This window comes from Odontesthes bonariensis, chromosome 16 (genome assembly GCF_027942865.1).
Source record: "Odontesthes bonariensis isolate fOdoBon6 chromosome 16, fOdoBon6.hap1, whole genome shotgun sequence".
NCBI lineage: Eukaryota > Metazoa > Chordata > Actinopteri > Atheriniformes > Atherinopsidae > Odontesthes > Odontesthes bonariensis.
The window spans coordinates 1,843,037-1,870,000 of NC_134521.1; the positions used below are offsets into that span (position 1 = coordinate 1,843,037).

Below are 26,964 nucleotides of genomic sequence, written 5' to 3' on the forward strand. Positions count from 1 at the left end.
CTGGACCCAGCCTGAACGTGCACATATTATCATAGTGACATCAACCTATAGCGCCACCTGCTGGTGGTTGGAAATGTCTTTTTTTTTCCACACCTCGCATTTGATCGAACTTGTCCTACAGATTTAATGCAAAAACCTTCAAACTTGGCCAGGTTACTCTTAAGACATGGGGGGAAAAATCATGGAGAAACTTTTCCAAACTCTGAACGGTGTGGGCGTGGCCAGGCGCTGAAAATCGTGTGATGGCGTTTGTGATTTGAAAGCCTTATCATCATCGAAAAGTCATGAAACTTGGCACACGCATCCACCCTGACCACCTCGTACGTATGTAAAGGGTATACATGTATGAAATACTAGCGATTCAGACTTGAGTAGAAGTACAAGTACTTTATCAAAAAAGTGACTGAGTAGAAGTAGAAGTGCTCTTTAAGCACCGTACTTAAGTAGAAGCACTAAAGTATTAAACATGTTTTGTACTTAAGTATTGCAAGTATTTTATTTTTAAAATTACTACTCGAGTACTGAAAGTAAAAGTAAAAGTATTGTGTAATGTAGTTATTAAAGAAATCAGTCGAAAGTTTGAAAATCAAATTGTTTATATTATTCAAAATGTTTGGCTGTAACAGCAGTACAGCAGAATGTACAAGAGCACCTTAAAACATTGAAGCCCAATATTTCGCAATCTCTCGGGAGGCACAGTAGGCACTTCATTTTGTATGAATTGTCTTTCACTCCGGCGAATGAAAACAGAGACTGTAAGTAGGGCCAGGGGTGGTCTTCTTCCTCACCGCCACCACCACGATCACTCGTACTTGAAGGTGTTTCTGGTTCTTCCATCTTTGGTTCAAACAAAGCAGGCAGGCAGCAGAGCGAAAGAGGCCGAGCAGAGAGCAGCACGAGCGGTCTTCTTCCCTTCAGTTTGCACACATTAGATCTACGTCATGTAGAACTTCGCGCCACAGTAAAATTGAATGCAACGGTTGTTATAGCAACCATAAACTCTGAACGGGACGTTAGACTTGAACTAGCGTGACTGTGGGGTTTGGAATGATTCCTAACATGTTTATAATAACGAGTAACGATGCAGCATATATAAAATGTATCGGAGTAAAAGTACTAAACTCATTGAAAATATGTACTGAAGTAAAAGTGGAAGTAGGAGAAAAAAATAATACTCCAGTAGAGTAGATACAGCATTTTAGTACTTAAGTAGAGTAGTGAAGTAGTTCTACTTCGTTACTATACATCTCTGGTAAAGGGTATCGTGTGTGGGCGGAGATAAATGGCTCAGTGGCGCCCCCTAGAAATGTTCAAAAACCCCTCCGCATTGGGGTTATTATGCGCTCATACGTACGCAGAGGGTATCGTGCGTGTGGGCAGAGCTGCGCGACTACGGCGTCCAGCGCATGCCCAAACGTGCGCACATCTCGGTCCTGCATACAGCTGCTCGCAGCTTTAATTGAACTTTTATTTCGTTGACGTGGACAAACTGTCCTGCTGACTGGGCGAAGACATTAAGTTTTAACGATAATGAACATGAAAATAAATTGGAATCTTTAACAAAAAGTCTGAGTCTTCCAGCTTGAAGCTTCCCGGTTTATCTCTGATGAATAGAACAAAAACTGTTTTATTAAAAAGGTTTTTTACTCAAAAGTTTAAAAACAAAGCTTCAGGTTTCTGCAAAGATTATTTCAGCTGTAAAATGTTCCCTCTTTACATTCATCAGTCACCAAACGTGACACAAACAAACAGAAGACTTTAAAAAAGGATGAAATGAGTGACATCAGCGGCTCCTCCTGAGCTGAAAGCTTCTTCGCCTCGTCGTCACGGCAACGAATGTCAGCTCAGACTTTCTCAAACGTTCGTCTCCTCAGCATCAGCAGCCACGCCCCCGGGCCTCGCTGCCGCGGGGTCTCCCTCCCAGCGCTCCAGGGGTCCATCGTCTTCGTCATCATCGGCCAATCAGGATGAACTCTGGAGGAAACGTCACAGCCCGTAAAGGTGCTGCAGCACAAGCTCAACATTTACATTTCAGACGTGTAAAACCCACAAGTTACATTTATGTGAGTAAGTTTTTGAAAACATTATACTTCTAGGAGTAGTTTTAAATCTCTATACTTTTTACTTTTCCTTGAGTAGATGTGTGCAGCAGAAGCTGTCCTCTTACTCCGCTACATTAGGCTACAATGAGCTGGTTCCTTTTCTTCTTACCTCTTTGGTATTCTACGCCTCATTATTTTTATCCCCCCGCGTACGCCTCATTTTAATGTTTTATTCTGACAGAGAGAGAGACTTCCGCCAAAGGCTCTACCACCTGACTGTGTTCCACCAATCAGACGCAGCCGTGCAGTCTGGTCACGTGACCGTACTCGATCTCAGCGGCGGGACGGGTTAGCTTTAGCATTAGCAGTCGTAGCAAACAAAGAAAGAAACAGATGAAAAATGTGAGAACCAACGGTGGGAAATGAAGACGCAGACGAGGCCTCATACTGAAAGCATGTTTACCTTACAAAGAGTGAGAAACAGCAGCTACATTATGTGTCTTCTGTGTCAACCAAAACAAACGCACATTTCAGCAGAAACTCAACAGCTAACTTGAGGAAACATGTAGCGCTAAGTTTCCTAAACTCGTTTTTTCCCCCATGGATAGGTGAATGTTTGTTTTTTAGGTTACATATGGGTTACATATGTTTTAAACATTTCCTAAGTCTCTTTTATTTTTTATTGAAGTTCTTGAATTTACCTGGATTATTTAAAGCTATTTTGTAATTAATTAATTCATTTTCATTTATTTTATCGATGGGATGAACTCTAATTTTCCTAAAGATGATTATTTAGTATTTTTATCGATTATATAACGATTTAACGGTTAGATTTATTTTCTCTAAATTAAACAAGATATGTCTTTAAAATTTCATAAATCTTCAAAAAAGTGAATGAAAAGATGAGTTGATTCTAGTGAGATGCATCTCTCAGATTACTTTTAATCATTTTCACGTGACTTGTTTGTGTTTCTGAGCTTCTTTTACGTCCTTCACTTATGTTTAAATGAGAGGACGAAGTTAAGCCTGGCTGAAGAGTAGACGTCCAGGATGCAGAGCAGGAACAAAATGGAGACAAAAGAGGGGGAAGTTTAAACCGTTTATTTCTCGGATCATCAGGGGAAATGTGAGATCGCCGGTGGATAAAATGGACGAGGTTGGAGCCCTGATGAGGAGGAATGTCAGGAAGAGACCCAGGAATAAGATAATAAGAGGCTGCAGGAATAACTCGAACACCTCTGGTGTTTTGTAGATTTTTGTCTCGGAGTATCATAACTATTTTGTGAAAGCTTTTTATATTGTGTTTTTTAGTTTTTTTAGACGAACCCACTTTGCTCAGCAGCTTCTTTATTTCTGTGGTTTTAAACGTTCTTGTTCTCTGCTAAAGGGACAGTTCGCCTCTTCTGACATGAAGCTGTGTAACATCCCATATCAGCAACATCATTTATGAACATCTTCTTACCCCCTGCTGCGTCCTGTGAGCAGTTCCAGCCTCCTCCTTCCCTCTCCTTTCCTTTGTTTCCTCTCATTTCCTTCCCTTCCATCTCCTTTCCTTTCCTTCCATTTCCTTCCCTCTCCTTTCCTTTAGTTTCCTTTCCTTTTCTTTTGTTTACCTGCTGTGCAGACCATGCAGACCGAAGTGCAGGCCGAGCAGCAAACAGCATAACAGGCGCGGCTGTCGGCAGGCGGCAGCAGGCAGTGATATGAAGGGAGAGAAAATAGGGCCAAGAGATTGTGAGGTCTGACTTTTTCCTGGAGAACCATTTTGTGATGCAAATGTATTACTCTTTTGAACGCATATTGTTTTGAGAAGCAAAACGCTTTATTTTTTAAACCCCAGCCAACTAGCCGGACTACCTTCATCAGCACCAAAACGAGGCTGGAACTCTGCTCACAGGACGCAGCAGGGGGTAAGAAGATGTTCAGAAATGATGTTGCTGATATGGGATGTCACTCAGCTTCATGTCAAAAGAGGCGAACTGTCCCTTTAAACATGGGAAGTGAGACAAACCTCGTTCTTCTCTTCTTCCTCGCCATCCTCCTTTGTTGCTGCTTCAGCTGAATCTTGTTTCTGTGTTTCTACAGACGTCTTCTCCTCCTCCTTCTCTTCCTCCTCCTTCTCCTTCAGATGTGATGAAGGCTCTTCTTCCCTCACATCAGCGCCGGTCTCTGACTTCTCTTCTTCATGGACTTCATGCTCCTGAGGAGGTGTTGGAGCATCTGTCTGATCTTCCTTCTGGAACACCTCCTCTCCTCCTGGTGTTTTGTCCTCGGCCTCGTTCGGGGAGCTCTGTTGTGTGTCTGCTGCATCGATGACTTCGTCTCCACTGCTCGACTTCCTGTGGCGACGCGACGGAGGCCGGCGGCGGATGGACACTCGAGCTCTGCCCTGGAGATGGACCGATGAAAGCAGAGACACAAAAGGTCACAAACTCCAGTTCAAACAGTAAAAACACAATTCATTAACTTAAAGGGATAATCCGGAGTAAAATGCACTTTAGGTCAATTTACGGGATGTTGGGAGTACATACGTTAAGTTGACATCAAAATCATGTCATTCGGATGTGTTTTGAGAATTTTGATTTGACCGTTTTTAGCCAAAAGTCGTTAGCCTGGAGGAGAGTGGGGCATATGGTATCGCCGCTACAAAACGCTATTTTTATACCTCTTCTACAGCTCCAAACAACATAACACTTACGTGGTAGTGAGTAGAGGGTCCCTAAAGCCAAACCGAAGTGTCCCGAGGTCTTCATGTGGTCGGATAGAGAGTCCAGAATGAATTTAATCAAGCCAGTATCTTTCCGGAAATGCTCCTGCTGCAGCTGGCATCTTCAGCGTAAAGTCCGTATAGTAGAGAGCCGAGTGTGGAGTAACACGCTCTGGAAATTCACAATTTCTTTGCCGTTTTTTTTTTACAAACATAGTCCAGTATTTCTTTTGAAAGCCAGGATAGGAACAAACACGCACCATAACTCCAAAAGTTTGCTCCGCTGTTTGTTCAACAATCTGCTCACACACCTCTCCTTCTTCTGTGATGGTCACTCCAGTCACGCAAAAGACGTCTTCCGTAAACAGGAGGCTAGGTCACGCGAGACGTAAGGTCATGTGACATTTTATAAAATTCCAACCTGTTAGTAAGCTAGGCTTTGCTGTTGCATACAACTTCATTTCACTTTCGAAAGAAATACTGGACTATGTTTGTAAAAAAACGGCAACGAAATTGTGAATTTCCACGCGGCTCTCTACTATACGGACTTTACGCTGAAGATGCCAGCTGCAGCAGGAGCATTTCCGGAAAGATACTGGCTTGATTAAATTCATTCTGGACTCTCTATCCGACCACATGAAGACCTCGGGACACTTCGGTTTGGCTTTAGGGACCCTCTACTCACTACCACGTAAGTGTTATGTTGTTTGGAGCTGTAGAAGAGGTATAAAAATAGCGTTTTGTAGCGGCGATACCATATGCCCCACTCTCCTCCAGGCTAACGACTTTTGGCTGAAAACGGTCAAATCGAAATTCTCAAAACACATCAGAATTAAATGATTTTGATGTCAACTCAACGTATGTACTCCCAACATCCCGTAAATTGACCTAAAGTGCATTTTACTCCGGATTATCCCTTTGAATATGTTCATGATAGAAACTAAGTCTAATATCCACTGTCAATAAAGCTTCCATATTGTGTAAAACTCCTTCTTCCTGTTCCTGGGAGCATATATTCAAATTCAAAATTCAAAAATACTTTATTTATCCCAGAGGGAAATTAAATGTTGATGTAGCTCAATTAAATCAAAGAGTTATTATAGATGCTGATGGCTGTGGGCAGGAAAGATTTCCTGTAGCGGTCCGTTTTGCATCCAAACTGAAGAAGCCTTTGACTGAAGAGACTCTGTTTTCTGATAACAGTCTCATGGAGAGGATGTTCAGGGTTGTCCATAATTCTCTTGATTTTATGCAAAATCCTTCTTTGCATTATTGTCTCCAGATGTTCCACAGTCGTCCCCAGAACAGAACCAGCCTTCCTTATCAGGGTGTTGAGTCTTTTTAGGTCCCTGGTTCTGATGCTGCTGCCCCAACAGATGACGCAAGAGGAAATGACGCTCTCAACAACAGACTTGTAGAAGATCTGCAACATCTTGCTGCAAACCTTGAAGGACCTTAGCTTCCTCAAGAAGTACAGTCTGCTCTGTCCTTTCTTGTAGATGGCTTCACTGTTGTGTCTCCAGTCCAGTCTGTTGTCCACATGAACACCAAGGTATTTATATTCCTCAACCACCTCCACTTCTTCTCCCATGATGGAAACAGGGTTTGATCTGACCCTGTTTCTCCTGAAATCTACAATCATCTCCTTTGTTTTGTTAACATTCAAGATGAGATGATTGTTCCCACACCATGCCACAAAGCGGTCCACCAGCTCTCTGTACTCAGCTTCTTGTCCATCTCTGATACACCCGACAACTGCAGAGTCATCTGAATATTTCTGTAGATGACAGGAGTCTGACTTGTACTGGAAGTCTGAAGTGTACAGAGTGAAAAGGAATGGTGAGAGTACAGTCCCCTGTGGTGCTCCTGTGCTGCTGATCACCTGGTTAGACACACAATTCTTCAGTCTGACAAACTGTGGTCTGTTTGTCAGGTAGTCATTAATCCAGGTGATTGTTGAGGCCTCCACCTGAGTCTTCTGGAGTTTCAGACGAAGCAGATCAGGCTGGATTGTGTTAAATGCACTGGAGAAATCAAAGAACATGATCCTCACAGTGCTGCCTGCTTTGTCCAGATGACAGTGGGTTTGTTGAAGCAGGTGTATGATAGCATCTTCAACTCCAACTCCATGGCGATAAGCAAACTGCAGGGGGTCCTGATATGTGCTGGTTTGCTTACACAGGTGGGTCAGCAGGAGTCTCTCCAGGACCTTCATGATGTGGGATGTCAGGGCAACAGGTCTGTAGTCATTGATGTCTGAAGGATGAGTTTTCTTTGGTACCGGAACCAGACAGGATGTTTTCCACAACAGTGGTACCTTCTCTTGGGTCAAGCTAAGGTTGAAAATGTGTTGCAGAATCCCACAGAGCTGCTCTGCACAGGCCTTCAGGCTGTGGGTCAGAGGAGGGTGGGAAGTCTCTTTGGCTGGGAACAGGAGGGGAGGATGGTGAGCTTGTTCCTGAACTGAACCTGTTGAAGAATGTGTTCAGCTCATTTGCTCTGTCCGGACTTCCATCCATCCGATCCTCCCTCTGCTTGAGGCCTGTGATCTTCTTCATTCCTGACCACACATCTCTGATATTGTTCCTCTGCAGTTTACTCTCAAGCTTCTTTCTATACACCTCCTTGCTCTCTCTGATCTTGACTTTGAGCTGCTTCTGTATACTCCTCAGTAACTCCCTGTCTCGCTCCCTAAAGGCTCTTTTTTTCCTGTTCAATAGTTCCTTTAGCTCACTGATGATCCAGGGTTTGTTATTAGGGAAGCATCTCACTGTTCTGGTGGGGATGGTGTTGTCCACACAGAAGTTTATATAGTCAGTCACACACTCAGTCATGGCATTAATGTCCTCTCCATGTGGCTTACAAAGAGAAATCCAATCGGTTGCATCAAAACAACCCTGTAAGGCTTCTTCAGCTTCATGTGACCACTTTCTAACAGTCCTTTTTGTGACAGGTAGTCTCTGGACAAGGGGTTTATATGCTGAACAGAGAAAAACAAGGTTGTGATCTGATTTACCCAGGGGAGGTCTTGATTTGGAAATGTATGAATCCTTGACATTTGTGTAAAACAAATCCAATGTCTTGTTTTCTCTGGTAGAGCAGCTGACAAACTGTTGAAAAGTTGGCAGTGTAGCAGAGAGTGAGGCATGATTAAAATCACCAGATATTGCCACAAAAGAATTGGGGTGTTGTGTCTGTATCTTAGCAACAACGGAACTGATGACATCACATGCAGTGTCGGCAACAGCTGAGGGTGGAATGTAAACAGCCACCAAAACAACACTGGTGAACTCTCTTGGCAAATAATATGGACGAAAACTTACTGCCAATAGTTCAATGTCAGGACTGCAGAGACGACTCTTCACAGTAACATGTCCTGGGTGACACCATCTGTTGTTGACAAGCACTGTATCAGGGCGTCTGAGGTGTAAAACTCCTTCTTCCTGTTCCTGGGAGCATATATCAGGGCGTCTGAGGTGTAAAACTCCTTCTTCCTGTTCCTGGGAGCATATATCAGGGCGTCTGAAGTGTAAAACTCCTTCTTCCTGTTCCAGGGAGCATATATCAGGGCGTCTGAGGTGTAAAACTCCTTCTTCCTGTTCCTGGGAGCATATATCAGGGCGTCTGAGGTGTAAAACTCCTTCTTCCTGTTCCAGGGAGCATATATCAGGGCGTCTGAGGTGTAAAACTCCTTCTTCCTGTTCCTGGGAGCATATATCAGGGCGTCTGAGGTGTAAAACTCCTTCTTCCTGTTCCTGGGAGCACATATCAGGGCGTCTGAGGTGTAAAACTCCTTCTTCCTGTTCCTGGGAGCATATATCAGGGCGTCTGAGGTGTAAAGCTCCTTCTTCCTGTTCCTGTGAGCATATATCAGGGCGTCTGAGGTGTAAAACTCCTTCTTCCTGTTCCTGTGAGCATATATCAGGGCGTCTGAGGTGTAAACTCCTTCTTCCTGTTCCTGTGAGCATATATCAGGGCGTCTGAGGTGTAAACTCCTTCTTCCTGTTCCTGTGAGCATATATCAGGGCGTCTGAGGTGTAAAGACAGAGCGTTCGGTTATCAGGACCTCACCTTGTTGAAGCTCGACAGCAGGGTTCCCTCTGCAGCAGAGGCAGGATCTTCAAAGGAGGCGGGCACCGGGCTTGTCGGGGTTGCCGTGGAAGACGTGGAAGACGTGGTTACCGTGGTTACCGTGGCAGGTAGGGCGGAGCCAGGAGAGGGTGGGGTGAAGGGGAGCGGCAGCCCCCTGAGGCCAGGACTCTTCAGGGGCGTTGCCGTGGGAGACAGAGCGAGGTTGGCCTGCACAGAAAGAGAGAGCGTGATGTCAGAGCGCAAAGCTCCGCCCACACCAGCAGGGGGCAGCGCCTGGACTCACCTGCAGCTTCTCGATCAGAGCGGAGTTCCTCTTTGCTTTGGCAGGAAGAGGAGAGGTGACACCTGGAGAAGCCTGAGACACACACAGGGAAATAAAACAGCCGAACACATCAGAGCTCAGAGGAAACACAAATCTGCTTATAGGGCTGGGCTAAAATCTTTTGTTTGGGGGGTCGTTTTACTCTCTTAAAGCAAGCTGGAAAATCAAAACTCGTTTCAAATAATTTCTGTTTAAACAGAAACAACAGCACCTCCACCCTTCCTCCTTCATCTATATATATATATATACTCCGCCATCTGGAAGAACTTTAAAATGAAAACGGCCGAGTAAAAGTTCCGTACCCTTCTCCATGTTTGGTGGATCCGCCGATTACTTTCTTTTCCTGTTCCACAGCAGACAGCAGCAGACTTTTACAGAATAAAAGCCTGTGAGCAACAGACTTTTACAAAATAAAAGCCTGTGAGCAGCAGACTTTTACAATAATAAAAGCCTGTGAGCAGCAGACTTTTACAAAATAAAAGCCTGTAAGCAACAGACTTTTACAAAATAAAAGCCTGTAAGCAACAGACTTTTACAAAATAAAAGCCTGTGAGCGATAGACTTTTACAAAATAAAAGCCTGTAAGCAACAGACTTTTACAAAATAAAAGCCTGTAAGCAACAGACTTTTACAAAATAAAAGCCTGTGAGCGACAGACTTTTACAAAATAAAAGCCTGTAAGCAACAGACTTTTACAAAATAAAAGCCTGTGAGCGATAGACTTTTACAAAATAAAAGCCTGTGAGCAACAGACTTTTACAAAATAAAAGCCTGTGAGCAGCAGACTTTTACAAAATAAAAGCCTGTGAGCAGCAGACTTTTACAATAATAAAAGCCTGTGAGCAGCAGACTTTTACAAAATAAAAGCCTGTGAGCAACAGACTTTTACAATAATAAAAGCCTGTGAGCAGCAGACTTTTACAAAATAAAAGCCTGTGAGCAACAGACTTTTACAATAATAAAAGCCTGTGAGCAGCAGACTTTTACAAAATAAAAGCCTGTGAGCAACAGACTTTTACAATAATAAAAGCCTGTGAGCAGCAGACTTTTACAAAATAAAAGCCTGTAAGCAACAGACTTTTACAAAATAAAAGCCTGTGAACGATAGACTTTTACAAAATAAAAGCCTGTGAGCAACAGACTTTTACAAAATAAAAGCCTGTGAGCGATAGACTTGTACAAAATAAAAGCCTGTGAGCAACAGACTTTTACAAAATAAAAGCCTGTGAGCAACAGACTTTTACAAAATAAAAGCCTTTGAGCAACAAACTATTACAGAATAAAAGCCAGTGAGCAACAGACTTTTACAAAATAAAAGCCTGTGAGCAACAGACTTTTACAGAATAAAAGCCTGTGAGCAACAGACTTTTACAAAATAAATGCCTGTGAGCAACAGACTTTTACAATAATAAAAGCCTGTGAGCAACAAACTATTACAGAATAAAAGCCAGTGAGCAACAGACTTTTACAAAATAAAAGCCTGTGAGCAACAGACTTTTACAGAATAAAAGCCTGTGAGCAACAGACTTTTACAGAATAAAAGCCTGTGAGCAACAGACTTTTACAAAATAAATGCCTGTGAGCAACAGACTTTTACAATAATAAAAGCCTGTGAGCAACAAACTATTACAGAATAAAAGCCAGTGAGCAACAGACTTTTACAAAATAAAAGCCTGTGAGCAACAGACTTTTACAGAATAAAAGCCTGTGAGCAACAGACTTTTACAATAATAAAATAAATAATAAAATAAATAATAAAACAGGGGTGGTCCGTGGCGTAGTGGACTTTTAGAGTAATTTAGAATTTAGTAATTTTTCTCCCTAAAAAAATTGTGAAATTTTTTTTAATTAAAAAAAAAACAAAAAATAAATAATAACGAGTTAACTCGCCCAGCCCTATGATTAACTATCTTCACATTTTCATTAATATTTCATTCTTCTCGTCTCGTTGTTTTAACTTTCGCAGTTTATCCGAACGTTTTTACTACTTTATCACAAACATGTCTGACCGTTACTGTCGTCCCTCGAGGTTCATTAAAGATTATCTTCAACCTTCAAACCTTTACTCAGACCGATCAGAAAGCAGGAAGTTGTACATGCATGTGAGATGAAACAGGCTGATGGAATAGGCTGATGGTTTACTCCATTTCTTTCATTTTTATTTCCGGGAAACATTTCTGAGACGGCTCGAGGGATCAGATTCGGCCACACAGATGAAGCGTCTTTAAGGGTTGAGCATGTCCCCGCAGTGGTTTTTAAAACATTTTACTTTTTATGTTTTCATCGTCTTCTGGCATCTTGTCGGACTTAGTTTACCTCAGTGTTTGTTTTTCCTAGTTTCATGATTTTTCATCATTTGTCCAAAGGATTTCTCACCTGGTCGTCTCCGTGTGCTTTGGGAAGCTGTAAGGTTCGAGGTGGTCGCCGCCTCACCGGCTTATCCTGGTAAACCAGACGACACATTAAAACAAGCGTTAGAAGTGGAGGGAGCTTGGCTGGAAAAGCCTGATTAGGTACTTTATTACAACCCTCCCAGAAATCTAACTACCCTCGTATTAGACTACATCCCTACTAACTAGGGATGTCGAAATTTAAAAGAAGTCTTGACCGACCACTCAGCCTCATTAGTCGATTAAAGTCGGTCACCGAAAATTCTATAAGTGCCATTTATGATATCTGTGTCCTGTCGCGCGTCTTTCTCTGCCGTGTCGAACAAGTTATGCCCCCATTTTAGACTGGTTAGGCTCCCATCACACAATCAATGTTAGTTCGTGCCCTTGGTATTATACATTTTCCCCAATCATTGACCACTAGTTCTAGGCGTACTTGTGGAGGAATAAGGGTTTTGGGTAGAAAAATAATTGCTGTGCCTGCGCAGACACGCACAGCCACACATTACGCGCAACGGCGCCCTTCCAGTCACGGTACTTTTTAAACACGAATCAAACGCGGCACCGAACTCGGGCTGTTAAAGACTACGTCTTAAGACTACATCCCTACTAACTACTCTCAGATTAGACTACATCCCTACTAACTACCCTCATATTAGACTACATCCCTACTAACTACTCTCAGATTAGACTACATCCCTACTAACTACCCTCAGATTAGACTACATCCCTACTAACTACCCTCAGATTAGACTACATCCCTACTAACTACCCTCAGATTTGACTACATCCCTACTAACTACCCTCATATTAGACTACATCCCTACTAACTACCCTCAGATTTGCCTACATCCCTACTAACTACTCTCAGATTAGACTGCATCCCTACTAACTACTCTCAGATTAGACTACATCCCTACTAACTACCCTCAGATTTGCCTACATCCCTACTAATTACCCTCAGATTTGACTACATCCCTACTAACTACCCTCATATTAGACTACATCCCTACTAACTACCCTCAGATTTGCCTACATCCCTACTAACTACTCTCATATTAGACTACATCCCTACTAACTACCCTCATATTAGACTACATCCCTACTAACTACCCTCAGATTAGACTACATCCCTACTAACTACCCTCATATTAGACTACATCCCTACTAACTACCCTCAGATTTGCCTACATCCCTACTAATTACCCTCAGATTTGACTACATCCCTACTAACTACCCTCATATTAGACTACATCCCTACTAACTACCCTCATATTTGACTACATCCCTACTAACTACCCTCAGATTAGACTACATCCCTACTAACTACCCTCAGATTAGACTACATCCCTACTAACTACCCTCAGATTAGACTACATCCCTACTAACTACCCTCATATTAGACTACATCCCTACTAACTACCCTCAGATTTGCCTACATCCCTACTAACTACTCTCATATTAGACTACATCCCTACTAACTACCCTCATATTAGACTACATCCCTACTAACTACCCTCAGATTTGCCTACATCCCTACTAACTACCCTCAGATTAGACTACATCCCTACTAACTACTCTCAGATTTGCCTACATCCCTACTAACTACTCTCAGATTAGACTACATCCCTACTAACTACCCTCAGATTTGCCTACATCCCTACTAACTACCCTCAGATTTGCCTACATCCCTACTAACTACCCTCAGATTTGCCTACATCCCTACTAACTACCCTCATATTAGACTACATCCCTACTAACTACCCTCAGATTTGCCTACATCCCTACTAACTACCCTCAGATTTGCCTACATCCCTACTAACTACTCTCAGATTAGACTACATCCCTACTAACTACTCTCAGATTAGACTACATCCTACTAACTACCCTCAGATTTGACTACATCCCTACTAACTACCCTCATATTAGACTACATCCCTACTAACTACCCTCATATTAGACTACATCCCTACTAACTACCCTCAGATTAGACTACATCCCTACTAACTACCCTCAGATTTGCCTACATCCCTACTAACTACCCTCAGATTTGCCTACATCCCTACTAACTACCCTCAGATTTGCCTACATCCCTACTAACTACTCTCAGATTAGACTACATCCCTACTAACCACCCTCATATTAGACTACATCCCTACTAACTACTCTCAGATTAGACTACATCCCTACTAACTACCCTCATATTAGACTACATCCCTACTAACTACTCTCAGATTAGACTACATCCCTACTAACTACCCTCATATTAGACTACATCCCTACTAACTACCCTCAGATTTGACTACATCCCTACTAACTACCCTCAGATTTGCCTACATCCCTACTAACTACCCTCAGATTTTCCTACATCCCTACTAACTACTCTCAGATTAGACTACATCCCTACTAACTACTCTCAGATTTGCCTACATCCCTACTAACTACTCTCAGATTAGACTACATCCCTACTAACTACCCTCAGATTTGCCTACATCCCTACTAACTACCCTCAGATTTGCCTACATCCCTACTAACTACTCTCAGATTAGACTACATCCCTACTAACTACCCTCAGATTTGCCTACATCCCTACTAACTACTCTCAGATTAGACTACATCCCTACTAACTACTCTCAGATTAGACTACATCCCTACTAACTACTCTCAGATTAGACTACATCCCTACTAACTACCCTCAGAATAGACTACATCCCTACTAACTACCCTCAGAATAGACTACATCCCTACTAACTACTCTCAGATTAGACTACATCCCTACTAACTACTCTCAGATTAGACTACATCCCTACTAACTACCCTCAGATTTGACTACCTCCCTACTAACTACTCTCAGATTAGACTACATCCCTACTAACTACTCTCATATTAGACTACATCCCTACTAACTACCCTCATATTAGACTACATCCCTACTAACTACTCTCAGATTAGACTACATCCCTACTAACTACCCTCATATTAGACTACATCCCTACTAACTACTCTCAGATTAGACTACATCCCTACTAACTACCCTCAGATTAGACTACATCCCTACTAACTACTCTCAGATTAGACTACATCCCTACTAACTACCCTCAGATTAGACTACATCCCTACTAACTACTCTCAGATTAGACTACATCCCTACTAACTACCCTCATATTAGACTACATCCCTACTAACTACTCTCAGATTAGACTACATCCCTACTAACTACCCTCATATTAGACTACATCCCTACTAACTACCCTCAGATTTGACTACATCCCTACTAACTACCCTCAGATTTGCCTACATCCCTACTAACTACCCTCATATTAGACTACATCCCTACTAACTACTCTCAGATTAGACTACATCCCTACTAACTACCCTCATATTAGACTACATCCCTACTAACTACTCTCAGATTAGACTACATCCCTACTAACTACCCTCATATTAGACTACATCCCTACTAACTACCCTCAGATTTGACTACATCCCTACTAACTACCCTCAGATTTGCCTACATCCCTACTAACTACTCTCAGATTAGACTACATCCCTACTAACTACTCTCAGATTTGCCTACATCCCTACTAACTACTCTCAGATTAGACTACATCCCTACTAACTACCCTCAGATTTGCCTACATCCCTACTAACTACTCTCAGATTAGACTAGATCCCTACTAACTACCCTCAGATTTGCCTACATCCCTACTAACTGCCTACATCCCTACTAACTACCCTCAGATTTGCCTACATCTCTACTAACTACTCTCAGATTAGACTACATCCCTACTAACTACCCTCAGATTTGCCTACATCCCTACTAACTACTCTCAGATTAGACTACATCCCTACTAACTAATCTCAGATTAGACTACATCCCTACTAACTACTCTCAGATTAGACTACATCCCTACTAACTACTCTCAGATTAGACTACATCCCTACTAACTACTCTCAGATTAGACTATATCCCTACTAACTACCCTCAGATTTGACTACATCCCTACTAACTACTCTCAGATTAGACTACATCCCTACTAACTACCCTCATATTAGACTACATCCCTACTAACTACTCTCAGATTAGACTACATCCCTACTAACTACCCTCAGAATAGACTACATCCCTACTAACTACCCTCAGAATAGACTACATCCCTACTAACTACCCTCAGAATAGACTACATCCCTACTAACTACTCTCAGATTAGACTACATCCCTACTAACTACTCTCAGATTAGACTACATCCCTACTAACTACCCTCAGATTTGACTACATCCCTACTAACTACTCTCAGATTAGACTACATCCCTACTAACTACCCTCATATTAGACTACATCCCTACTAACTACTCTCAGATTAGACTACATCCCTACTAACTACCCTCATATTAGACTACATCCCTACTAACTACTCTCAGATTAGACTACATCCCTACTAACTACCCTCATATTAGACTACATCCCTACTAACTACTCTCAGATTAGACTACATCCCTACTAACTACCCTCATATTAGACTACATCCCTACTAACTACTCTCAGATTAGACTACATCCCTACTAACTACTCTCATATTAGACTACATCCCTACTAACTACCCTCATATTAGACTACATCCCTACTAACTACCCTCATATTAGACTACATCCCTACTAACTACCCTCATATTAGACTACATCCCTACTAACTACTCTCAGATTAGACTACATCCCTACTAACTACCCTCATATTAGACTACATCCCTACTAACTACTCTCAGATTAGACTACATCCCTACTAACTACCCTCATATTAGACTACATCCCTACTAACTACTCTCAGATTAGACTACATCCCTACTAACTACCCTCATATTAGACTACATCCCTACTAACTACTCTCAGATTTGCCTACATCCCTACTAACTACCCTCAGATTTGACTACATCCCTACTAACTACCCTCAGATTTGCCTACATCCCTACTAACTACTCTCAGATTAGACTACATCCCTACTAACTACCCTCATATTAGACTACATCCCTACTAACTACTCTCAGATTAGACTACATCCCTACTAACTACTCTCAGATTAGACTACATCCCTACTAACTACCCTCATATTAGACTACATCCCTACTAACTACTCTCAGATTTGCCTACATCCCTACTAACTACCCTCAGATTTGCCTACATCCCTACTAACTACTCTCAGATTAGACTACATCCCTACTAACTACCCTCAGATTAGACTACATCCCTACTAACTACCCTCATATTTGACTACATCCCTACTAACTACCCTCATATTTGACTACATCCCTACTAACTACCCTCATATTAGACTACATCCCTACTAACTACCCTCATATTAGACTACATCCCTACTAATTACCCTCAGAATAGATTACATCCCTACTAACTACCCTCAGATTTGCCTTCATCCCTACTAACTACTCTCAGATTAGACTAGATCCCTACTAACTACCATCAGATTTGCCTACATCCCTACTAACTACCCTCAGATTTGCCTACATCCCTACTAACTACCCTCAGATTTGCCTACATCCCTACTAACTACTCTCAGATTAGACTACATCCCTACTAACTACCCTCAGATTAGACTACATCCCTACTAACTACTCTCAGATTAGACTACATCCCTACTAACTACTCTCAGATTAGACTACATCCCTACTAACTACTCTCAGAGTAGACTACATCCCTACTAACTACCCTCAGAATAGACTACATCCCTACTAACTACTCTCAGATTAGACTACATCCCTACTAACTACTCTCAGATTAGACTACATCCCTACTAACTACTCTCATATTAGACTACATCCCTACTAACTACTCTCAGATTAGACTACATCCCTACTAACTACTCTCATATTAGACTACATCCCTACTAACTACCCTCATATTAGACTACATCCCTACTAACTACTCTCAGATTAGACTACATCCCTACTAACTACCCTCATATTAGACTACATCCCTACTAACTACTCTCAGATTAGACTACATCCCTACTAACTACCCTCATATTAGACTACATCCCTACTAACTACCCTCATATTAGACTACATCCCTACTAACTACCCTCATATTAGACTACATCCCTACTAACTACCCTCATATTAGACTACATCCCTACTAACTACTCTCAGATTAGACTACATCCCTACTAACTACCCTCATATTAGACTACATCCCTACTAACTACTCTCAGATTAGACTACATCCCTACTAACTACCCTCATATTAGACTACATCCCTACTAACTACTCTCAGATTAGACTACATCCCTACTAACTACCCTCAGATTAGACTACATCCCTACTAACTACTCTCAGATTAGACTACATCCCTACTAACTACCCTCATATTAGACTACATCCCTACTAACTACCCTCAGATTAGACTACATCCCTACTAACTACCCTCATATTAGACTACATCCCTACTAACTACTCTCAGATTTGCCTACATCCCTACTAACTACCCTCAGATTTGCCTACATCCCTACTAACTACTCTCAGATTAGACTACATCCCTACTAACTACCCTCATATTAGACTACATCCCTACTAACTACTCTCAGATTAGACTACATCCCTACTAACTACTCTCAGATTAGACTACATCCCTACTAACTACCCTCATATTAGACTACATCCCTACTAACTACTCTCAGATTTGCCTACATCCCTACTAACTACCCTCAGATTTGACTACATCCCTACTAACTACCCTCAGATTTGCCTACATCCCTACTAACTACTCTCAGATTAGACTACATCCCTACTAACTACCCTCAGATTAGACTACATCCCTACTAACTACCCTCATATTTGACTACATCCCTACTAACTACCCTCATATTAGACTACATCCCTACTAACTACCCTCAGAATAGATTACATCCCTACTAACTACCCTCAGATTAGACTACATCCCTACTAACTACTCTCAGATTAGACCTACCATGGTGGGATGTCTTTACCTTCTTCTGTAAGCAGTTTATGAACCGACTGTAATACGAAACCTTAAAAACTTACAGCTTCATTCCCAGGTGTGTTGTTCGGAGGAGCCGAGCCTTTGAATCTTCCCGCGAGTTCAGCCACTGAGCGCCGACATGGAGCCTCCTCCTGACGGACAGAGGGGACGAGAACGAGGTCAACAACAACAACAACAACAATGCTGCATAAAGTAAACAAGGAGCTGAAGCACAGCAGAGAGGTAGGGGGCGGGGCCTGAGGGCAGCGACACCACAGGCTTTGTTAAGATGTTAAAGGGGAACTGCGGTATTTTCAACATTAAGCGTCCTTTCTGAGTCGTCTGCAATGTTTTAGAACCCCCCTCACCGCTTTTTGATGTTTACTGCTGTCTCCGGTATTTGCCTAATTTTGATTCTTCTCAACCTGCTTCAGAACGGCAAGTCATGTGCATGTCCAAAAAGGTCCGTAAAAGCACCATAAACGTCCGTTTTCAAAATCATCAGCTCAGCGGAGTGGTTACTGGTGTGCACTGGTAATCCATATCAAATTTCGTGGCGAAAAGTTGCTTCTGTCGTGTTTTATTTGACATTTTGTACTGGATGTTCGTTGATATTACTCCGCCACCGCTAAGAAAATAGTGCGAGCATGAACGAGCTGCCAAATAAAACACGACAGAAGCAACTTTTCGCCACTAAATTTGATATGGATTACCAGTGCACACCAGTAACCACTCCGGTGAGTTGATGATTTTGAAAACGGACGTTTATGGTGCTTTTACGGACCTTTTAGGACATGCACATGACTTGCCGTTCTGAAGCAGGTTGAGATGAATCAAAATTAGGCAAATACCGGAGACAGCAGTAAACATCAAAAAAGCGGTGAGGGGGGTTCTAAAACATTGCAGACGACTCAGAAAAGAGGCTTAATGTTGAAAATACCGCAGTTATCCTTTGAGATTCATTCTGCTGTTGGCCTTCTGTCCTCAGTGTTTTCATGCTGTCAGATTTAATTACAGCCGGACTGTTACTGATACCTCAGATATCGCTGCCGTTCTGCTGGGATCGCTTCCACAGGCAGAAATGATACTGAGTTTCACTTCCATACAAACACACTCACAGCTGTTGACGTGGAGTTGATCCATGTTCATTCCAGCTGAAGGTCTCACATAGCTGACATTCAGCAGATAATGAACACACACACACACACACACACACACACACACACACACACACACACACACACACACACACACACACACACAGTCTCACTCATTCTTTCCACAGCGAGCAGACTGAAGACTGAAGGTAGAAAGTGACGACAGAAAACAACCGTTAAACCACTTCCTCTTTCTGTGTGTATGCAACCGTCCTCGTAAGGATTAGTTTTAGTCCTCATGGGGACCAGTGCTCACTTTGTTGTTCAGTTTAACCCTTTGTGTGGTCTTAACATTGTGTTTACTCTCCTTTGTCCAACGGGTCAGAAATGACCCGCCCTACCAAAGCCCCAAAATAAAGCAACTTAATTGAATTTTAAATCCAAAATCTATTTTGTATGATGAAACCACCTGTTATTTATCTATTCAACTCAATTCAATACATTTTTTATCATGTATTTTTTGTTACACAATACAAAAAGACAATCACCAGTTTTCAGGATTATACTTTTTTTTTTTACCACAAACCAACTGTCAGTTGGACCAACAGTTTTCTTTAACATAATAAAGGTTTATTATTGCTATTATATAAATGTGAAGTAATTACTTCTGAATTAATTATATTGAAAGGGAAAAAAACAGTGAACTTTTTTCTGCTGTTTAAATGTTTTTATAATTCACGGGTCAAAAATGACCCATAAGACCATCTTTGTACCCTAGTGGTGTACAGCCCACATGGAAACATAAACAAAAATAAAGTGTGACTTTTTCTAATGATGGGGTCCCTTTAGGAAAAGTCATAACATTTCAAGTTGGAAAAAGATAGTTTAAGGTATTTTTTCTGCAGCTAAACATGGTGGTGGCTCACTTTGGACCTGCAGGACAACAGGAGGGTGAAGGTCCGCTGTCAGGAGCTCTGCTCTCCTGCTGCAGATGAAAGACTGAACTCGTCATCTAAAGCCAAATACAGCAGAATCAGAACTGAACACCACTCCAGTCTGAGCTGCTCTAACACGACACCTGCGAGGTATCAGCCGCTGTAGAAGAAGAGGATCAAACCGAATCTTGTTGCTCTTCTTTCACTGGAAAAAATCAAAGTCTTACCAAAAATATTTGTCTCATTTCTAGTCAAAATATCTCATTACACTTAATATAAGACACAACTGCCTAACAAGTACCATTTCAGCCAGATATAGGGACTTGTTTGAAGACAATACATCTGGAATATTTTGTTAAATGAAAAAGTCTTGAAAACAAATTGTTCTGAGTCCCATATCACATGAAACAAGCTTTTTTTTTTTTTACATTTGAAGAGGTTTTTAAGCTAATTTCAAGATCACTTTTAACTCAAAAGTCCTAAATATCACATTTTATTTCAAGAAATCTTGACAAGCCGATTTTCACTAGTTCCATTGGCAGATTTTTTTTGCTTATTTCAAGCAAAAGCGTCTTTTATTTGTTGTTTTTTTGCTTATTTTTGGAGGGGCATTTTTTTCCAGTGTTGATATGCGAGATATAAATGAATGTCTAAACATTTCAAACTGCTGTTTGACAAATGAATCAAAAAGGAAAACTGTTGAAAAGTTCTTGCCTGAACATGCAAAAGGTGTTTGGAACGTGTGCAGAATGTGCCTTTACATGGTCTGCTTGACCAATGCACGGACGTCCCTGGAACAGATGTGGTCCTGAAGGCAGCACATGTTGCTGTTAAACCTCAGCGAGCTTTTCTGCATCAATGCTGCCATCTCAGAGGTGGAAATGAGCTTTGCTCATTGGGGCCCTGATCCCAGCCCATCCCAGAGCCTGGCTGCAGGGACTGGATGCTCCTTTGGTTCTTTGCTCTATTTCTTCCAACAAAGATCTGGAACACTGATGGCTCTATCCATGCTCATGGGTAACACGAGGGTCTGCTTTTGGCTTTAGTGGTTTTAGTTTTAGTCCTAAAGGCACGAGTCGGTCAACAGAACAGCTAAAAAGGAAGCAAAAAGAAGTGGAAACTGTGTGTTCAGAACAGCAGGAACCAGCTAAATCTGCCGTTATACATCATAATATCTGAGTGGGATCTTTGAGACGTTTGTAACAGTCGTTTAGAACCATGAACCAAACCTTTTATCCTCTTTACATGTTGCACAGCTGGAAAACTGTGGTGCCCAACAGCTCCGCATGTCTCTGATAACAATCACACACAGAAGCGTGTTTTACAGATGCAACAAAATGAGAAACAAGAGTCTGAAACTTCACTCTGAATGTGTTCCAGAGCAGATCTGACAGCTACTCAGTCTGCAGATGGTTCTGTTGTTGTTAGTCTGCTCCACACACCATGGATCAGTTAAACACAATAAAAACAGCTGGGGTAACAGCTCAGACTGCTGTTAAAGGGGGTCTGACTGGTGTTAAAGGGGGTCTGACTGGTGTTAAAGGGGGTCTGACTGGTGTTAAAGGTGGTCTGACTGGTGTTAAAGGTGGTCTGACTGGTGTTAAAGGTGGTCTGACTGGTGTTAAAGGTGGTCTGACTGGTGTTAAAGGTGGTCTGACTGGTTTTAAAGGTGGTCTGACTGGTGTTAAAGGGGGTCTGACTGGTGTTAAAGGGGGTCTGACTGGTGTTAAAGGTGGTCTGACTGGTGTTAAAGGGGGTCTGACTGGTTTTAAAGGTGGTCTGACTGGTGTTAAAGGGGGTCTGACTGGTGTTAAAGGGGGTCTGACTGGTGTTAAAGGGGGTCTGACTGGTTTTAAAGGTGGTCTGACTGGTGTTAAAGGGGGTCTGACTGGTGTTAAAGGGGGTCTGACTGGTTTTAAAGGGGGTCTGACTGGTGTTAAAGGGGGTCTGACTGGTGTTAAAGGTGGTCTGACTGCTGTTAAAGGTGGTCTGACTGCTGTTAAAGGTGGTCTGACTGCTGTTAAAGGTGGTCTGACTGGTGTTAAAGGGGGTCTGACTGGTGTTAAAGGTGGTCTGACTGCTGTTAAAGGTGGTCTGACTGGTTTTAAAGGTGGTCTGACTGCTGTTAAAGGTGGTCTGACTGGTGTTAAAGGGTTAGTTCGCCATTTTGCACATTAAGCCCTGTTTTTAGGTAGTCTGGGGTGAATTATAGATGTTCTGATCACAATTTGGACATTTGGTGCTGAACGGAGCATTTAGGTATCCACTGCTGCAGCCCCCCCACCTTTGCATTGAGTCAATGACCACTCAAGCAAACAATCATAAAACGGCATTAAACTTTCGTTTGAAAAGACATGGAACTCACCGTGTGGTCAGTGGTGGACAGCGATAAATTGACCCGAAAATCACCGCGAAATGTGCCTTCTAACTGTTGTTTTAGCATTTGGTGGACCTATTTTTCCGGACACCGTTGAATAGCAGCAGCAAGACATCCAGCGACATACAGCGCGCGGAGTAATAATAGTCAAACCAATACAAATCAATGAAGACGGACAATAATGGTAATATAACTTCTCTGGAAGCGTATTTCGCGGTGATTTTCGAGCCAACGTATCGCTGTCCACCACTGACCACACGGTGAGTTTCATGTCTCTGCAAACGAAAGTTTAATGCCGTTTTATGATTGTTTGCTTGAGTGGTCATTGACTCAATGCAAAGGTGGGGGGGCTGCAGCAGTGGATACCTAAATGCTCCGTTCAGCACCAAATGTCCAAATTGTGATCAGAACATCTCTAACTCATCCCAGAATACCACCAAACAGGGCTTAATGTGCAAAATGGCGAACTAACACTTTAAAGGTGGTCTGACTGGTGTTAAAGGTGTTAAAGTTTTCTGGAGTTTTCTTTGAGTTTCTGGAGTTTTCTGGAGTTTTCTTTGCGTTTCTGGAGTTTTCTTTGAGTTTTCTTTGAGTTTTCTTTGAGTTTTCTGGAGTTTTCTGGAGTTTTATCAGCTGTTTTATCACAACAACGCATGAAAAAGCCAACAGTACAACATCAGGTGCTCTGTAAAGAACCGCTGGAGTGATTCTAACTGAAAGCTTTTCAGATAAAGCTGCAGTAAATGAAGGGAACGAGCTGACGACACCTTCACACGTCGATGAAACCCGACGCACACTTTGGTTTCCTGTTAGCGCTCACTCGCCACCAAATCTAAGCAGTTTCCTAACCGAGCGCTCGGAGGGAAAAGCAGCAGATCTGCCCGTTCTGCAGGTTCAGAGTCGGCCTGAGAGGGGATGAAAGTGTCCTCCATCCGTCCACTTTCATCCAGACTGCAGAGATGCAGCAGAAACACAAACACACAGTCAGCAGCAGAAGGAAAAGTTTTTACCTCCATCCTGCCCGTCGTCTCTCTGCCGCCTCGATATGGAGAGTATGTGTGAAAGAGGGAGGAGTAGGTCTGCAGGTTAAATATAGAGCCAGAGTAATGTGGGGGGGGCTCATGTTCCGTCACATGATCACTGACTCTGTTTGTTTATTTGTTTGTTTGTGCTGCAGCTGAGTCACCGAGTCTGATTCTGCTGAGTTCATAATCTGATCTGATCAGGAGTCAAACGCCGAGCTGCTGGTTCCTCTTTAAAACCCTTCAGCCTCAGCAGCAGGGTTAATAATCTCCGAGTCCCAAACACTCTCAAAGCACTCAGTGGGGTCACATGACTCTGAAAGGATCGGATTATTGGCTAAATTACAATCAGACTGAGTTATTAAATGCATGTAGACACCTTAATCTGACTAAGAACTGGATCGGATTGGATTATTGGCTAAATAACAATCAGACTGAGTTATTAAGTGCATGTAGACACCTTAATCTGACCAAGAATTGGACCGGATCGGATTATTGGCTAAATTCCAATCAGACTGAGTTATTAAATGCATGTAGACACCTTAATCTGACTAAGAATTGGATCGGATCGGATTAATGGCTAAATTACAATCAGACTGAGTTATTAAGTGCATGTAGACACCTTAATCTGACTAAGAATTGGATCGGATCGGATTAATGGCTAAATTACAATCAGACTGAGTTATTAAGTGCATGTAGACACCTTAACCTGACTAAGAATTGGACTGGATCAGATTTTCTTTCAGATTTCATGGAAAAACTAAACAATGAGTCACTATAAAAGTCTCAGGCTGTCAGTTCTGAGTAATTCTGCACTCAGTTTTGTTTTATGATCGGCCTCATCGACATGAAGACCACCTGCAGACACCACCAGACAAGTTGTTCCCGCTCAGGTCACTGAAACTGAATCTTCATCAGCTTGTCATTGTGCACGTCTGTTTGTGCACGTGGTCCACCTGTGCATGTGTGCCTGTGCACGTGCACGTGCTGGGATGAAGAGGAACCTGCCGCCCGCTGCAGGATGTCTCTGACAGGAAGTTGAGCCACTCGAGCAGAGAGAATTTCTTCTTTCATTTCTCTTTTTTCGTGTCATCATTTCCGTCTGAACGGAGGAATTTTCGACACAACAAGTTGCACAAGAAGAAGCTCTGATGGCTGTGGTGGGCTTCAGGGGGTCATCACACACTCCTGTTTGGTTCGTTAGCTCACAAACAGACAGAAAACAAACTGCTTTGGGTCCATCTCGGCTTATCTTCGCACCGATCAGCGCCAGCGTTTTGTCGGCACAAACACAGGACGTGGTTGAAGGGGCGGAGCTAAGCTGACAGGAAGAAAGACACCAAGGAGGAAACCTTATGAGGCTTACATGTGATGTAACTCAACATCCCAGCTTCTGTCAGTAACTGAAGTAAAAGCTTCGTCTTTAACCTGAACCATGACGTTACGTTACTTCCACTGCCGGCCCAAAGATTCATTATTATTAACTTTATTCAGAAAGAAACTCTTAAAACATCTGTTTTAAGATGTTGGAACTACGGCTCTCTGCACCGCCTGATTCTGATCCGAACCAGGTGTGTTGAGCATCTAAAACCTGCAGGACGGCGGCTCAGAGGGCCAGATGTGGGGATCAGGTAAACCACAGGGACCTCAGAGGTGGAAACGCTGCCCCCTGGTGGCAGACTGTTGTTACTGTCCTCATGTTGTGGTTCCCATAATGCATCTCTCTGTTCCAGGTTGTCTGCTGCTGAGTTTGAATGAGTTTCACAGCCTGCAGCAGCTGTTGGACCCTCTCAGTGTCCTGCAAACATCTGGAGCTAGTAGCTTCCTGTAGCTGAAAATCCAAATGAAACTCAAATATAACAAAGTAAACAACGTTTTATTAAAGTCAAGAACACATTAAGAAAGGTTTATAAAAAACAATCCGGAGCTTTATTTCCTGTGGAGCGGCGGTTCCTCGAGGAGTTTGTCACGTTGCTCCATCCAGATGTTGTAGTAAACATCTGCAGCTGCTGGTTGAACTCCGCCTCCGAGCTGGTGGTCAAAAAAACATCGAGGTTGTGTCCTCTGGGGTGAAAAAAAACTGAAAGAGAAAAAAAAGGGGCGTTTAACATGTTTCTGTAGTTTCTGGAGAAATAATAATAATAATAATAATAATAATAATAATAATAGGGCTGGGCGAGTTAACGCGATAATAACGAGTTAACTCGTTTATTATTTAACGCCGATAAATATTTTATCCCGCATTAACGCAGGTTTTATTTTTTTATTTTATTATTGTAAAAGTCTGTTGATCACAGGCTTTTATTTTGTAAAAGTCTGTTGCTCACAGGCTTTTATTTTGTAAAAGTCTGTGGCTCACAGGCTTTTATTTTGTAAAAGTCTGTTGCTCACAGGCTTTTATTTTGTAAAAGTCTGTGGCTCACAGGCTTTTATTTTGTAAAAGTCTGTTGCTCACAGGCTTTTATTTTGTAAAAGTCTGTTGCTCACAGGCTTTTATTCTGTAAAAGTCTGTTGCTGTCTGCTGTGGAACAGGAAAAGAAAGTAATCGGCGGATCCACCAAACATGGAGAAGGGTACGGAACTTTTACTCGGCCATTTTCATGTTAAAGTTCTTCCAGACGGCGGAGTCGACAGAACCAAAGTCATCTGTAAACACTGCCAAGTTGAATTGTCTTCTCAGCGTAGTAGTTCCAGTCTAAAATATCACTTAAAGGCAAAACACACAACTGATAGCAGCAAGTCATTCAAGGAAACAGACAGTGGAGCGAGGCTTCTACATAAAAACTACAGAAAGATGCTGATGTTAAAAGTGTGTTTGCACAACAAATGTTATGGCACTTTCATTCATATGGCAGCACATTTAAAATAAAGCTAAATGCTAAAAGCTATACGCTACTTTTGGATTCATTTTTGGATTCTGCGTACAAATGCGATTAATCGTGATTAATCAGGGAAATCATGTGATTAATTAGATTAAACATTTTAATCGTTA

General features: G+C 42.2%; 2 protein-coding genes across 2 annotated transcripts in view; both read right to left on the reverse strand.

Moving 5' to 3' along the window:
* Window positions 1–578: 578 nt before the first annotated feature.
* dub (duboraya) lies at window positions 579–24,036 on the reverse strand. Its single transcript, XM_075487288.1, has 7 exons — window positions 23,961–24,036; window positions 18,604–18,693; window positions 11,540–11,605; window positions 9,125–9,196; window positions 8,821–9,048; window positions 4,054–4,431; window positions 579–1,974 (listed from the first exon to the last, which is right to left on the reverse strand). Exons 1-7 carry the CDS (start codon window positions 23,964–23,966, stop codon window positions 1,963–1,965), a joined length of 852 nt encoding a protein of 283 aa, XP_075343403.1. The 5' UTR covers window positions 23,967–24,036; the 3' UTR covers window positions 579–1,962.
* Window positions 24,037–25,829: 1,793 nt separating this feature from the next.
* Window positions 25,830–26,964, reverse strand: part of LOC142401609 (uncharacterized) — a 21,574-nt gene continuing 20,439 nt past the window's right edge. The window contains exon 11 of the mRNA XM_075487075.1: window positions 25,830–26,052. Within this exon, the coding sequence (XP_075343190.1) occupies window positions 26,011–26,052 (42 nt within the window). The 3' untranslated portion in view covers window positions 25,830–26,010. The remainder of the gene's footprint in view (window positions 26,053–26,964) is intronic.

What these genes read in the sequence shown, in the direction of transcription:
- dub (XM_075487288.1), bottom strand. An exon ending in ACACACCTGGGAATGAAGCT is followed by an intron (nt 11,606 to 18,603) that starts GTAAGTTTTTAA and finishes CTGGTTTACCAG; the next exon opens with GATAAGCCGGTGAGGCGGCG. An exon ending in CTCTGATCGAGAAGCTGCAG is followed by an intron (nt 9,049 to 9,124) that starts GTGAGTCCAGGC and finishes CTTTCTGTGCAG; the next exon opens with GCCAACCTCGCTCTGTCTCC.